The sequence below is a fragment of the Phoca vitulina genome, unplaced genomic scaffold, assembly GCF_004348235.1.
Source record: "Phoca vitulina isolate PV1807 unplaced genomic scaffold, GSC_HSeal_1.0 scaffold26, whole genome shotgun sequence".
Taxonomy (NCBI): domain Eukaryota; kingdom Metazoa; phylum Chordata; class Mammalia; order Carnivora; family Phocidae; genus Phoca; species Phoca vitulina.
This window is the reverse complement of record NW_022589729.1, coordinates 1,149,831-1,164,769: the sequence shown is the minus strand read 5'-3', so window position 1 is coordinate 1,164,769 and position 14,939 is coordinate 1,149,831. Positions and strand designations below refer to the sequence as shown.

The window sequence follows — 14,939 nt, the reverse complement described above, 5'->3', positions numbered from 1 at the left end:
ATCCACGCCATTGCAAATGGAAAGATTTCATTCTTTTGATGGCTGAGTAATATTTCATTGTATATATATACCACATCCTCTTTATCGATTTATCTGTCAATGGACATCTGGCCTCTTTCTATAGTTGGGCTACTGTGGACATTGCTGCTATAAACATTGGGGAGCAGGTGCCCTTTCGGATCACTACATTTGTATCTTTGGGGTAAATACCCAGCACTGCAATTGCTGGGTCATAGGATAGCTCTATTTTCAACTTTTTGAGGAACCTCCATACTGTTTTCCAGAGTAGCTGCACCACCTTGCTTTCCCACCAACAGTGTAGGAGGGTTCCCCTTTCTCCGCATCCTCGCCAACACCTGTCGTTTTCTGACTTGTTAATTTTAGCCATTCTGATGTGTGTGAGGTGGTATATCATTGTGGTTTTGACTTATATTTCTCTGATGTCAAGTGATGTGGAGCATTTTTTCATGTGTCTGTTGGCCATTTGTATGTTTCTTTGGAGAAATGTCTGTTCATGTCTTCTGCCCATTTCTTGATGGATTATTTGGGTTTTGGGCATTGAGTTTGATACATTCTTTATAGACTTTAGATACTAGCCCTTTATCTGATAAGACACTTGCAAATATCTTCTCCCAGTCTATGGGTTGTCTTTTGGTTTTATCGACTGTTTCCTTTGCTGTGCAAAAGCTTTTTATCTTGATGAAGTCCCAATACTTCATTTTTGCCTTTGTTTCCCTTGCCTTCTGTCTTTTGCCTCATTTATCCTAGCAGTTAGAGCCTCCATTTTTTATTGCATCTCATTAGTAGCCTTTTTTATTTCTACTTGATTAGATTTTTGTTCTTTTATTTCTCCAGAAAGGGATTCTCTAGTGTCTTTTGTGCTTTTTTCGAGTCCAGCTAGTATCTTCATGAGCGTTATTCTGAACTCTAGTTCCAACATCTTCGTTATATCCATACTGATTAGGTCCCTGGCAGTCAGTACTACCTCTTGCTCTCTTTTTTGAGGTGAGTTTTTCCATCTTGTCATTCTTGCAGAAAGTGGTCACTTTTCTATTTGTAGAATTGCAGCAATTCTTTTCTTAGATCACTGGTTGAGTTCACAGGTGTTCAGAATGATTTAATAGCTATCTAGCTGAATTCCTGGGACCAGACAAAACTAAGGTCTCCTACTCCTCTGCCGTCTTGGAAAGTCTCATGTCTTTTTTTTTTTTTAATATCAGCTTTATTGAGGTTTAGTGTTCATCCAATAAAATTCACCCATATTGGGTACATAGTTTGAAGAGTTCTGACAAATGAAAACACGTATGTAAACCCATCACAATCAAGATTAGAACATCTCCAGGACCCCCAAAAACTTTTCTCTTGTCCTTTCAAGTTCATCTGTGCTCCCCACCCTGGCTCCAAGCAGCCTCTATCTGCTTTCTATCACTTTGTTTACCTTTTCTAGAATTTTCTATAAGTGAAATCACCCAGATTTATTCTTTTGTATGGGTATCTTTCTCTTAGCACAATGCTTTTGAGAGTAATCTATGTTGTTTCATGTATTGGTAGTTCTTTTTATTGATAAGTAGTTTTTTATTATATGAACGTACCCCATTTTATTTATTAATCCACAGTTTTGTTGGACATCTCATCCTTGCATGAGTAGATCAGCCAAAGACTCAAAGGGACCCCTCTGCAGATCTCTGGACCCCCCGCTCCCCACCGAGTATTTACCTCCTGTCTGGTACTCTGTTCTACACACCCAGCCACCCCAGCCTGTCCAAACTTCATTCTCTGGATGCTCAACTCAAAGAGACAGTTGGATTCTGTTTTAGTTGCCCCTTCCTGCACCGCAGCCTGAAAACTGCTTCCAGGAACTAATGTGGGGCAGTCACAGAGTGCACCTTGTTCGTATCTTCTCTCAAGGGGATCACAAACCTGCATTGCCTATTTTCCAATGTCTGAAAACAGTTGTTTTATATATTCTGTTAAGTTTTCCAGGTTTTTAAGGGAGAAGGCCAATTCCTATAGAAGTCAATCCTTCATGGTGGAAGCAGAAGTCTCCTGCATCTTTTTGACAAGATGAAATTCGTTTTTTTTTTCAATCAACTTCACTGAGGTATAATTTATATACCTTAAAATTCACAGTTGACGTCTACAGGTTGTTGGTTTTGACAAATATATGCAACATATAATCACCACCTCTGTCTCCCCCAGAAAGTTCCTCATTCCTTTTTGCAATCAGTCTTCATCCACACCTCTCAACCTGGCAACCACTTATCTAATCTGTCACTACAGAGTAATTGTATCTGTCTAATATTTCAAATATATAGAATCAGTTTCTCTTTTGTATTAACTTCCTTCACCAGTATCATGTCTGTAAGACTTATTCATGCCATTGTATGTGTCAATGTTTTGGGTTTTTTTATTGCTGAGTACATGCTTTCATTTCTTTTGGTTAAATATCTAAGAGTGGAATTTCTGGGTCATATGTAAGTATATGTTCAATTTTATGAGAAACTGCCAAACTCTTTTCCAAAATGGTTATACAATTTTACATTCCCAGCAACAATGCATGAAAGTTTCCATTGCTCTATATTATCACCAATGCCAAGAGTGGTTTTGCTGCTTTTTTAAATTTAAATTTAATCTAAATGCTGAATAGAAGTGGTAAAGGTAGACATCTTCTCCTTGTCCATGATCTTATGAGAAAGAATTCAATCTTTCACCATTAAGCATGATTGTTAGCCATCAGTTTTTTATAGATATCCTTTATGAGTAAGTTTCTTTTGGTCTCGGTTTTTTAAGAGATTTTACCAAAAAGGAATTCTGGATTTTATCATATCTTTTTTCTTTATCTATGGCACTAATTATATACTTTTCTTTTTTAGTCTGTTAATATGATGATCCACATTGATTTATTTTTCAACATTAAATCACCCTTGCATTCTTGGGATAACCACATTTGGTCACAATGAATTGTCCTTTTTACATATTTTATATATTTTATATGATAGACCATGTTTAAAAACCTTTACATTTATGATCATGAAGGATGCTGTTCTACAGTATTCATTTCTTGTAATGTCTTTTTCTGGTTATGGTATCGGGGTTATGCTAGCCTCATAAAAAGAATTGGAGAGTAATGTCTCCTCTTCAACTTTCTGGCAGAGTTTCTGTAAAACTGGTATTATTTCTTCCTTAAATGTTTGGTAGAATCACCCAGTTTACTTTGTGGGAAGGTTTTAACTACAAATTCAGTTTCTTTCATCTGTATAAGGGTATTTAGTTGATCTATTTCTTTTTAAATGATCTTTGGCATTTTATGCCTTTCAAGGAATTTGTCTTTTTTTTTAAGATTTTATTTATTTATTTGACAGAGAGAGAGAGAGAGAGCATAAGCAGGGGGAGCAGCAGGCAGAGGGAGAGGGAGAAGCAGGCTCCCCGAGGAGCAGGGAGCCCGATGCGGGGCTCGATCCCAGAACCCTGGGATCATAACCTGAGCCGAAGGCAGATGCTTAACTGACTGAGCCACCCAGGCGCCCAAGGAATTTGTCTTTTTATCTAATTTGCCAAATTGTTGGTATAAACTTATTTACAATATTCTCTTATTAGCTCTTTATATCTGTAGAATCTGTAGTGATGTCCCTCTGTTATTTCTGATATTAGTAATTATTGTCTTTATTTGTTACTTTTTTTAGCAGTTAGACTTTATATCCCTTAGAGTCATTTTATTCATGTTTCTTTTGCTTAGGACTCATTGAGCTTCTTGGATCTGGTACTCTGCCCTGCTGATGCTAGCTGCCTTGCTTTTCTGGACTTCTAGCTCTGTCTCCTCAACTCAGGGAATCCATGCCTAGCTGCCTCTCCCTGCAATGTGGCCTGAAACCTCTTCCCAGGCAGTACTAGCTGTGGCAATAATAGAGATCACCTGGTTTATTTCTGTTCTTTCAGGGACTGCCATCTTATCTGCCTGATGTCCAATGTAACAAAAAAAAAAAATCATTTCATAAATTGTGTCTGATTTTTAAATTGTTTCCTATAGAAGAGTAAATCTAGTTCCTGTTACTCCATCTTTGCTAGAAACCAGGAACTTTTATTGTGCATCTACTAGGCACAAACATTTTTCATTTATCCTTTCATTCAATTCCATTAGAAGTCCTATGCTGGAGATACTATTAACCCTTTTTACAGATAAGGAAAGTAGGGGCTTTGACAAATTAATGAATAAAGTCACACATCCCATTAAATGACAGAATTATTTGATCTCAGATGTGTTTGACTACACAAGGATGCTACCTCCAGATAAAACAGAGGGATAGGAAAGTGCATGAGTGCAAATAAATAAAATCCATTCTGTAAAATTTATTTTAATCATAACTGCTTTAATGAGCAATTGAAACTTCCCCTTTCTCTAGTGGTGATAGCAGGACATGATGTGGGAATGACAATTTTACATTTCCAATCACTGTCTTTGTTGATTTTTCTTTCTTGTCCCTTAATGATAATCATGGGCAGATTCTCCACATTTCCAGTCACTTTGGTTATAAAAAGGCCAGTCCACTTTGAAATTCCAATCTCATATACAATTTAAATCCTTCCCTCACTAGACTCCAAGGGACTTGGAGAGAGAGGGAAATGAACTGCTTTATCATTCTTCCTTCTCCAACCCCTTGGGGCGGAATGGGGAAGGTGGTCTTGTTTTGTATACTTCCCCTCCTTCTCTTCTCAATATCTAACCCCTCTGAGGTTGTGGGATCAAAGGGAGATAGAAGAGGCAGAGCTCTTCCTATATAACTGCTGCTTGTGGGGCCACTGCTGGTCTTTCCCTGACCGGTGATGTTCCATGTTTTCCTCTGTCCTCTGCTCTTAAGATATGTTGTTTTTGGGGTGCCTGGGTGGCTCAGCCTATGGTTCTATGCCCACTCTGGTGCTGTATTACCTTATATGACCTAGAGTCTTCCATAGCTTCTGCTTCCTTATATAAGCCCTCTGCTCCTTCACATGGAGCCAGGAAACTGCTGAGGTCCTCTTTGGCACTCTCAAAGGCCCAAGGGGAACTAGGATAGGTTTAGCCACCATTCTCTTGCACACTCACCGCACTAAGGCTCATTCCTGTCTTCCAGCCTTGGATTATTTCTGCAAGCCTCCCTCTCAGCTCTCTCGCTCAAGATGACATGGAGTAACCAGCTTTTCTAAGAAATCCCTCACCATCATCAGCCCTGGTGGCAACAGAGGGCTGGGGATGGAAACTCTTCTGTGGTTCTGTGAGTCATCAAGTCCAGCTGGGGAGTGACCTGCCAGTCTCTGCCATGTAGGTACTCCATTCTCTAGGACCCACCCTGTTCATTTAAATACTGGAGGTGAGAAGATTACTTGGTGGGAAGGGCTGGGAAAGGAATTACCTCCTACTGAGAGAATGAATAATGGCTTTCCCTCTTCCTCTCCCCAGTAATCTCCTTATAATAGCTTGTTTGCTAGCTGATGACTGTGGGTCATGGGGCCTGTTGAGCTCCTCTCAGTAAGCTCTAGGGGGATTAATAGGCCCTGCTGGCGGTTCTCTTTAGACTGTAGCACAGGAGTGGCTCTTGTTTTCCCATGAAGCCCCAGGCAACAGTAAAAATCCCACTTAGTATCCTGTTCTATAACCAATAATTCAACTGGTCTTCTACTGCAGCTGTCCAAACTGTGATCACAAAAGTCTATTTAAAGTTCACTTTGCCTAATTCTGATGTCACAACAGAAAACCTTAATAAGCTCTGAAGTACACAATATGGACAGAAACCTAAGAACAGTCAGTATGATGTGCAACAATGCACGATAAAAAAAAAATAACTACTCTCCTGCACAAAAATGTGCACCATCTGACCCCCCAAAAAATCCAAAAACCAAAAACCAAGAAACAGGTGCCTTCTTTAGGGCCCTGACCTGATTTCCAAGAAGTCGGAATGAGCATGGTGTGTAGGGGGAGTGGTGGGTATGGCAAATAAGGTGGAAAAAGAGAAGGGGGTGGGGTGAGGAAGGAGAGAGACTGAGAACACAGTAAAACACTCCTTGCATTCATTCTTGGCTCCCATGGACACAGCCCCAAAGGAGCACTGTGGGCCCCACTAGGGGACGACTGGAAGCTGGCAGTCTTCCTTAAATCACAGAGCTATTTAGAGCTCTGGGATTGGTGCCCATGTCCAGGGAGTTAGCATTCCTGCCCAGGGGAGGTGGCATGAGAGAGAGCTTTCAAGTGTATTCAACAGTCTCCCCCACAGCCTCTCCCTCCCCGCTCCCCAACACCAAACTCCGGAATTTCCTGAAGAAAAACAAGTTCACTAATCCAGACTCAGCCTGACATAGCAAAAGATAAGAGCAGCATTCTCATGGTGAGAACTCTGGGTTTGTAGGTAAGTGCTACCCACCTGTCCTTTGGTTAAAGTTTAGTCTACACTTTAGACTATAAAGCAAGCTGTCTTAAAATGTCTTTTCTAGGTCCTGACCTTATCCTCCCGTTCAACACTAAGCTTTTTCCTGCATTATTATCACCAAAGTTCCATCAAGAGCAATCCATTTACATCCTGGGCATGTATTGTGATCTTAGCTCTGAAATAAGTATGGTGAAGAACTCAAAGAAGAGGAAGGTGTGTCCTGCCTATACGCGTGATAGAGTTTCAGGAGGAGGAAGCCAGCATGGGCTTGGTCATCAGGGTACAAGAAGGGTAGAGAGGACCAGAGCTCTGAGAAGATGGGTGAGGACGTCCAACCCAAGTAGTCTCACCACTGCTGCCCAGACTACTGGTTTGGGATGCCTGTACTGTTTTGTGACCATAGAGTCCTACTCTTCAGATTTGGTGTGTTATTATTAGACTCTATAGTCACAAATCTGAAGGCCCCTTGGGAGTGGGAACTATGACTCAGTCACCACCACCCTCAGCACTTAGCATAGCACCTGGCACCTGGCAGGCTACAGGCTGTGTGGACCCACTCATGTGTGAGTGAGTGAACCAAAAGGGGTCCCAGAGAATAGCTCTGCCCTAAGTCTCACATCCTCTCCAGACCCTTCACCAGGCTTTTTGGAAGCTTTTGAAGAATAGTGGAAGAGACTCTCTTATTGGGTAAATAATGCTTTATATAAGTAAAGTATTTCTACTTTTTTCCCAAAAAGTTGTTTGTATGCTTGATCTTTATGGCAATCTGATTGGGGCTGTGTGGGGAGCCTATCATCTATCACTATGTTATTGGCAAGGACACTGAGCCTCAGAGGAACAATTTCCACCACCACCACCACCCCATCTCCTGTGCCACTCTAGGAATTCATTAGTATAGGGCAAAATTTCCCAATGGTGTGATGGGGCAGCTGTCGTTTCAGAAACACACAGGATTCAAACATTGAAACCTGATTAAAAGCCAGGGGTCAGGGTCTCCCTGTCTTGCTCTATCAGGTCAGTCGTGGTGCCTGACAGAATCTTGTATTATTGTCTCTAGACCATGAAGAGGACGGAGAGGCACATGGTCACGGGTCCTGTGTATAAGCACTTTGATTTGGAGAGGAAGAACACCAGGTGGGCCGAAGCCAGACTCAGCCAGAGACTGCAGGGCCTGGAGCACATCTGCCTGAACCATATGAAGCTGCTGACCCGGGAGCAGAGACAGCTCCAGAAAGAACTGCAGAGGTTGCAACAAGGTGAGGCCTCCAGGATGGGGGAGAGGCAGGGCAGGGCGACAAGGCATCGCCTGGCTGAGGCCAGAGAGACACCCCTACCTCAGGACAAGGGCTCTTTCAGAGACCTAGATACCAAGGAAGCAAGAACTTAACCTGACCTGGATTTTAGGCTGCCTGCCCTCCTCCCACCCTCCCTGGGGTACATAGCTCCCTGCAGCAGCTCATCATCAAGCCTTTTTGAGCTGATACTTCTCAGGCTTCCAGTCACTTCTATGTTTCAAATGAGCTCTCTCTTGCTTAAGTCCTTTGTTTTCTTCTTATTTTATTTTTCATTCTGCTTTCCTTTCACTATATCTGGGTTGATTTGGTTTCATCTCTCTGCCTGGTCAACAGCCATTGATTGAGCAAGTGCTTAATATGCAAGTCACCTTAAGAAAGGGAAGTAAAAAAAAAAAGAAAAGATCCCCAGGATTAGCGACCACAGAACAATATCCTCGTCCTGATACCTGCCCTCTGATGGGGCTGAGCAAGGAGCATTTGGCCATTTTCAACGCTCACCAATGTGACTGACTTCAAAATGAACTTCTCGGCCACCCTCCTTGTACTTTAATGTGTGTTCACACTAGAGCCTGCAGATTATGCTCAGATTAGAAAATTTCAAACAAGTAATTGTGGTATATCAGCACTGTGTTTTCTTTGACTCCGTAAGTCAAAGGGCCAATATTTCTGTTGTTTTCCCAAAGAGGCCTCTTTACCTGTAAGTCATGTGCTCATGTTCTTTATAACAATGCTTTTCCATAAAACCTCCTGTCTCCAAATAACCCTTTCCAAATGTGTACATCATTTAGAAGACTGTCTAGTTAACAGAGATAAGTAAGTAGTTAAGTAGCTATAACACGAATAATGGAACTAGCCTCAAAAACTAGTTTCTAGTTAGTTAACTACTGATCATCACAGAGCCAAGGGACTACACAGTGGTGTCCAGAATCTCAGACCCTCCAGAGCTGTCTACACTGTTCAATAAAAATTGGGAAAGAAAACCCCCCTACTCAAAGATCCCATTAAAACATGGCGGCTAAGAACACAGACTCTGGACCCAGACTGTCAGGGTTGAAATCCTGACTCTCGTTTACCAGCTGTGAGGCCTTGGGGGGCTTACTGGACCTGTCTGTGCTTCACTTTCCTCCAGTGTAACAGGGAAATGATGTTCCCCACCTTGTGAAGTTAGTCGAGGATTCAGCAAGCACTTGGGACAGTACCTAAACACAAAATAAGTGTTACATAAGTGTTTACTCTTATCACTTAATTGATTGATGGATCCATCAAGAAAAGATGATTACAGGACTAAAACTTTCCTACTGCTTTGTTGAAACTGGCACAGTTGTACAGTTTGCAGAAACGACATCCATCATTAAAATAATTTGATTTTGATATTACTTCAAAACTCAGCATAGAAAGGATCCACCCCAGCTCTGCAAAACTACAGCCCCTTCTCACTGAAGGCAGGTGCCAGAACTCAGAAGCTCTGAAAATGCTGGGGCATGTTCCAGAGGAAAGCCAGGTGTCAGTATTTGATGTCAACTTGTTTAGGTCTACACGGCTAATATATGGACACAAGAACAAAAAGTAATGTCCATACAGCTGGCCTGGGAATTATTTCTAACCTGCAGCTTTGGGCCTAAAAGAGGACTCTGAGCAAGTAGCTGAACTTCTCTGCTTTCCATTTCCCTGTCTGTAATAAATGTTAAAAACAAACTAGAATGAGAGCTCACAGACTGGAGAAGAACCTTAAAAGCCATCTGGTTAATCCCACTTCTATTCTCAAAAAGACATGTAAGACATTATACCTACTTTCATGGAGTGGGGCGGGGAAGGTATACAAAAGGCCAGGCCGAGGTAGGTGGCTATTCTGGCTGAGTAGAGCGTTTGCCTCGGTGACAGATGGTATGGGAAGAGTCTGGACCAAGAGGCAGAAAACTGATTCAGGGGCCTCTGTCTCTATGTCCCTTAGAAAGTCATATTCTTTCTGAGCCTTGGATTCTTAACAGTAAAATTAAGGGAAAGGGGGAAAAATTTAAGGAAAAGGAGAAGAAATGATATGTATTATGTCTCGGTATTTATCAGGCACTGTACTAGGCAATGTTTTCCCATGATTCATTTACTGAAATTGTTACTGAGATTCGGCTACATGCCAGTTGGTGGACTGTCTAAAATGCATATTCCCAATCCTCATCGGTAGACATTTGGATCAGCAGGTTAGGAATTAGGCTCAAAAACCCACATTTTTAACTGAGGTAATACTAAGACAGATTATTGTGGGACATTATAGCTACTCCAATAGATGCAGGAACGTAAATATGAAAAAACATGGTCTGTGTCTTCTAGATGCTCATGTTTAAATTGGAAGGTAGCTGTGCTTGTGAAAAATTATAATAGAAAATGCTAATTGCTAAATTAGAGTTGTTTCCAAAGGAGGGCAGGAACATAAGAAGATTCCTGTCTATCAAAGGGCCTCAGTTAAGATCTCCCAAGAGAGGCAGTGTGTATGCAGAATCTTAGAGGAGAATGGCAGGGCGGGGTGGGGGGGGGGGGGGGGGGGGGGGGGGGAGTGTGGTTTGTCATAGGGACACATGGAATGAGGCCACTCCTGGCAGAAGGAACAGTATGTACAAAGATGCGCGCATGAGCATGACTTGCTTCAAACAGTCCAGTATTGAGGAGGTAAGGGGTGAGGAGAAGGTGAGGCAGAGTGTGGAGGCAAAGCGGTGGGGTTGATCTCTCTGATCATGAAGAGTTTCATAGGTCTTGCAAAAGAGTTTGGATTTTACCCTATAGGGTCTGGGAGTAGGGAGATTACATGTTCACTCTGGCTGCAATGTTGAAGAGAATTCCTAAAGTTCAGACCTAAACTAGGGAATTGGCCAAGTAAAGAAAAATGAGTATTCTGAGATATTTAGAAAGTAGAATTGTCAGAGCTTTGTGATTAATGATATGTTCAGGGGGAAATAAAACCAGAGTCAAGAGTATATTGCCTGGCGCAAAGGAGGCATCCAAACGTCCTTGCTGAGTTGGAGAGGTGGATGTAAACAGGTGCCATGCCTCCACAAGGGAACACGGGAGAAAGATCCAGTTTCAGAGGAAAGTTATGTTCATTTCCGAGCCTGCTGACTCAACAGGTCTAAACTGCAAAAGAATGGCCTGGCTGGGAGAAGTAGCTTAAAATCTCTTGGTTTATAAGAAATGGATGAAGTTCTTACATGGATAAGACACACACACACACACACACACACACACGCAGGCAGGCACACACTCAAGGAAATAACAGAGGAAGAATGGCTCACAAAAGACCTTCTCTTGTCTTGACTACTCGCAAAGAAGTGATGAAACAGTATTAGGAGTTGAATGTGATTTCTAGTCCCCTATCTGGTCATATTCCCTCTGCCTGGTGCCTGCTAACCCCAGTGCAGATCCAGGGAACTCACTCCCAAACCAGTGCAAGACTTTCAAACCCAAGTGACCAATTCATGAGGTGTCTTGAAAACTAACTGGGTCCTCCACAGTAGCCATGACTACAAGATGCTGAAACATTTATTCAAAGAGTGAAAAACCCAAAACCCACTTCATCATGGCCAGCAGTTACAACTCATGGTTGAGGCAAGTAGGAGGGCACATAATTGAGGTGAAGGAAACAATAGGGCACCATCTCTGGGTATTGCTCACACCCAGGTATTTTGTCTTGAAAACCCCATGCTTGCCAAATAAAACATTCAAACAAAACCTCCATGGGCCTCCAGCCAGTTTAAACCTCTGATCTCAGTGTTTCTAAATCCTTGTTAACATGTTCTAGGTCAACCCTGGGGAACTGCTGTAAGTTCTTCTGTCTTCATCCAGCATGCCAGATCAGCCTGCTGTGTATGTGGTCTGAAGGTGTTCATATGTTGGTTCTCTGCCCAGAGAACCCATTGCCAGTCCAGCATCCCTTCCCTTCTTCTCTTACTAGATTAGTTTTTAGGGCCTCCGTAAGAGAGAACCACTAACTGGGTGGCTTATTTATTGCCTCACAGTTCTGCAGGCTACAAGTCCAAGATCAGGGTGTGTGGACGGTTAATTCCTCCAGAGGCTGTGAGGGAAGGACTTCCTTCAGGCCTTTCTCAGAGTGTCGATGGCTGTCTTTCCCCTACATCCCTTCACACTGTCTCCCCTCTGTGTCTTTGTGTCCAAATTTCCCCTTTTTATAAGGACACCAGTCATGGATTAGGGCTCCCCCTAATGACCTCCTCCTAACTTGCCTATGTCTGTAAAGGTCCTATCCCAATAGGGTCACATTCTGAGGTGCTGTGGGGTTAAGACTTCAACATATGACATTTGGGGAAGACAGAATTCAACCCATAACACTTATTCATTAACTCAAAGCAGATATTATCAAGAAAAAGCTCTCCTCTTATTTGGGGAATGGAATTCAGAAGAGACCAGAAGATGTCCTTGTGCCCTCACCACCAGGAGGACAGAAGCACCGAGTTCCGCAGGCAAATAAAGTTAGGTAAAAAAATGCTTACTAAACTCATGGAGACACCATTGAATCCCTCTTCCCAACTGACTTCCTTAAAACATCCTCTCCCTGAGAAAATGCTGCCTTTCCTCCTTAAGCAATGAAACACTTCCCCATATTGGAACTGCCCCCTTCTCAGCCACTCATTACCTCAGGGGCTACCACACGGAAGGGGAACAGGTCTAACAACTGGGAAATTCAAAATATGGGTCTTTTTGTTGGTTTTCAGACATCTTTCTTCTTTTTACCTCCTTCCCCAGAGCACTGGCCACCAACTCAACCCAAGAAATATATAAAATCAAGTCCCAGATGCCTCCTTTCGATCACGCTGGCCTAAGGGACTCCGTGAAAAGCAAGGAACAGTCACTCTCTCAAAATTGCAAAGCTTCCCACTTCACAGCAGAGAAGCCACAAGCCCGAGAGAAAGATTGTCTAAGACCCCCAAAGGGCAAAGACTCCAACAAGGGCATCTCTATTCTGTGTCAAGATCAAGATGTCTCTGTCAACACCCTAGACCAAGGCCCTGGTTCCAGCCCAGCTGGTGGGAGGGGAAAAGCACACACTGATGAGGCCAGATCACAGGATGCCAACCTAAAGCCAGACCCCAATGCTGGCAGACAAAGTCCCCTGAATCCCAGGGAATGTGCAGGAAATTTGAAACACGAGTCCATAACACCTACCTTCCTAGAGCTGTTTGTGAAGGTCAGAAATGCCCACTACCTCCGACACAGGGTTCCCCCTGAGTCTGAGAGGTTGCTTAGTATTGGGGAGATATTCGGGCACAAGGAGTCCTTCCAGCCCAGAGGAGGACAGGAGTATGAGAACAGGGCGGGCTTCCTTCGTCTCTAACCACCTAGCATAACCTCACAAGAACATCTTTCGTACTCGGTAAAGAGATGTGTGCCTCAAGTAACTGCAGTAATTAAGATATATTACATATATATATATACACACACACATATGTCATTATATATATAATATTAGTCAATTTTATTTTAAACCCTCAGGTTTTTCTTTTTTTCCTTTTACGGGGATAGAATCTTTCACTGAATGAGCAATACAAGTATATGAAAAATGAGGGGAGAGATGAATCTTCTGAAAACACTTTAAGGGGTGCGCACATGTTGCTGATGTCAGCAAAACTAGGAATCTACTCTGACGACCAGACTTTTCCTGAAAGGAAAAATATGAAGGGTCCTGCTTAACGTTGGCCAACCCCTTTTCCTATAGGAGGTTCTTATGGTGCCACCTGCTGGCACAAGGACATAGCTGTTCTGTCTCAGTTCACTTACAGCGGAATAGGAACGCAGTTGGAAATAGGTATACTCATGGGTTCCATAAATAAAACCTGCTCACCCACCGAAGTCCGTCCTTCCTTCCTCCCTCCCTCCCTCCCTTCCTTCCTTCCTTTCTCCCCAGGCGGCTCCACTTAGTTTCCTCATTCCTGCTTTCCACCTGCTCATATCACACTTTTTGGATCCTAATAAAAGAATAATAAACAATTTACATTATTTCCTCTAACATTTCCCCCCAAGAAGCAAAGCAACCGATGAAGGCAGGCCGGGAGACAAAACTGATTCATGGACACTTATTGTTATTCGCACTGGCCCGTGACCGCCGGGCTAGCAGGGGACAGGATCCCCCAGTGTAGAGAAGCCCCTGCAAACTGCCCCAGCCCTTTATTATATCTTTATTATATGTCCTTCCTCCTTGTCTGCTCCTTAAAGCCCGTCTGTCTCCATTACAATCCCACTCCAAGGCTGAGTTTCCAAAATGATTTATCCCACTTCTCCGTGGGCCTTTGCTCTGGGCCAGCCACTGGAGGGCGCAACCATCAGCAAGGCAGCAGAGCGTGGCCTCGGCGAGGACCCCTGCTCCACACGCGCCATCAAACCCCCCACTCCACGTACACCCCAGTCTTGTGAACTCGAGAAATAAACATTTGGCTTGGTGCTCGGAGCAACTGTGCCCGTGTCTTCCTGCACCAGACAGGCCCAGACCGGTCTGCGTTTCCTACTCCAATATTGCATACACTCTATCTTAAATGACAGGTCCTGCGTTGCCACAAAATTGTGCGTTTACAAATCTTCTAACCACACAGATTTTATATTCTCATCATGGAGTCCAATACATTTTCCTTCTTTGATACAACAGACACGATACTTTTATTCACACAGCTCAACACAATCCAGTGGAAAGCCGCTGCGGGGGGCCTTGGCTGCCCTCACTCATCACGTTCTGAAGGACAGTTCAAAGCCCTTGTCTTCGCAAGGCATTCTGAGCTCCAGGATGGAACACTGCCAGTCAGCTTCACGTCATTCATTCCTACCCTGGTCCCAACTGGGGATAAGTGTGCTCCCCAAAAGACACTGGGCAGTGTCCAGAGACAGTTTTGGTTGTCACAAGCCAGGTGAGGGGGTGAAAAGACCCCGACCTATATACCACTGCATTAAATCCTGGCAAAAGCCTCCGAAGGGTAGGAAATCAGTGAGATAGTTGTCTCCATTTTACAGAAAAGAAAACTGAGGCTTGTGATAAGCAAAATGACTCTCTCCATACGGGAATGTGAATGAGGAACAAAGATGTATTAAGGAGAATGTCTTCTCCATTAGGAAAAGGGGGCTTTCACCTTGTTACCTGAACCCATCCAGCGAGCAGGGAATCCACGCTTCACGCGGAGGCAGAGGCGTCTGGAAACGCTGAGGTGGTCGGTCGCTCAGCCTCTCACCCAGGGTCCCAAGGTTGTGGAGGCTGCTG

General features: G+C 43.3%; 1 protein-coding gene across 3 annotated transcripts; it reads left to right on the top strand.

Annotated features, from left to right (window-relative positions):
- The first annotated feature begins 6,272 nt into the window (after nt 1–6,272).
- On the top strand, nt 6,273–13,091 carry CCDC190 (coiled-coil domain containing 190). 3 transcript variants are annotated; one of them, XM_032422343.1, is made up of 5 exons: nt 6,273–6,377; nt 6,463–6,611; nt 7,456–7,654; nt 12,050–12,173; nt 12,443–13,091. In XM_032422343.1, exons 2-5 carry the CDS (start codon nt 6,555–6,557, stop codon nt 13,029–13,031), a joined length of 969 nt encoding a protein of 322 aa, XP_032278234.1. In that variant the 5' UTR covers nt 6,273–6,377; nt 6,463–6,554; the 3' UTR covers nt 13,032–13,091. The 3 variants fall into 3 exon arrangements, with proteins under 3 accessions (XP_032278234.1, XP_032278233.1, XP_032278235.1); XM_032422342.1 differs by having other exon boundaries at nt 12,047–12,173; XM_032422344.1 differs by lacking the exon at nt 6,463–6,611 and having other exon boundaries at nt 12,047–12,173.
- The last annotated feature ends 1,848 nt before the right edge of the window (nt 13,092–14,939 follow it).

Excerpts from the sequence above, each read along its gene's own strand:
- CCDC190 (XM_032422342.1), top strand. The coding sequence starts at position 6,555 with ATGTATTGTGATCTTAGCTCTGAAATAAGTATGGTGAAGAACTCAAAG. Across the intron at positions 7,655-12,046 it reads ACTGCAGAGGTTGCAACAAG|CAGATATTATCAAGAAAAAG; the intron begins GTGAGGCCTCCA and ends ATTAACTCAAAG. Across the intron at positions 12,174-12,442 it reads CCGCAGGCAAATAAAGTTAG|AGCACTGGCCACCAACTCAA; the intron begins GTAAAAAAATGC and ends CTCCTTCCCCAG.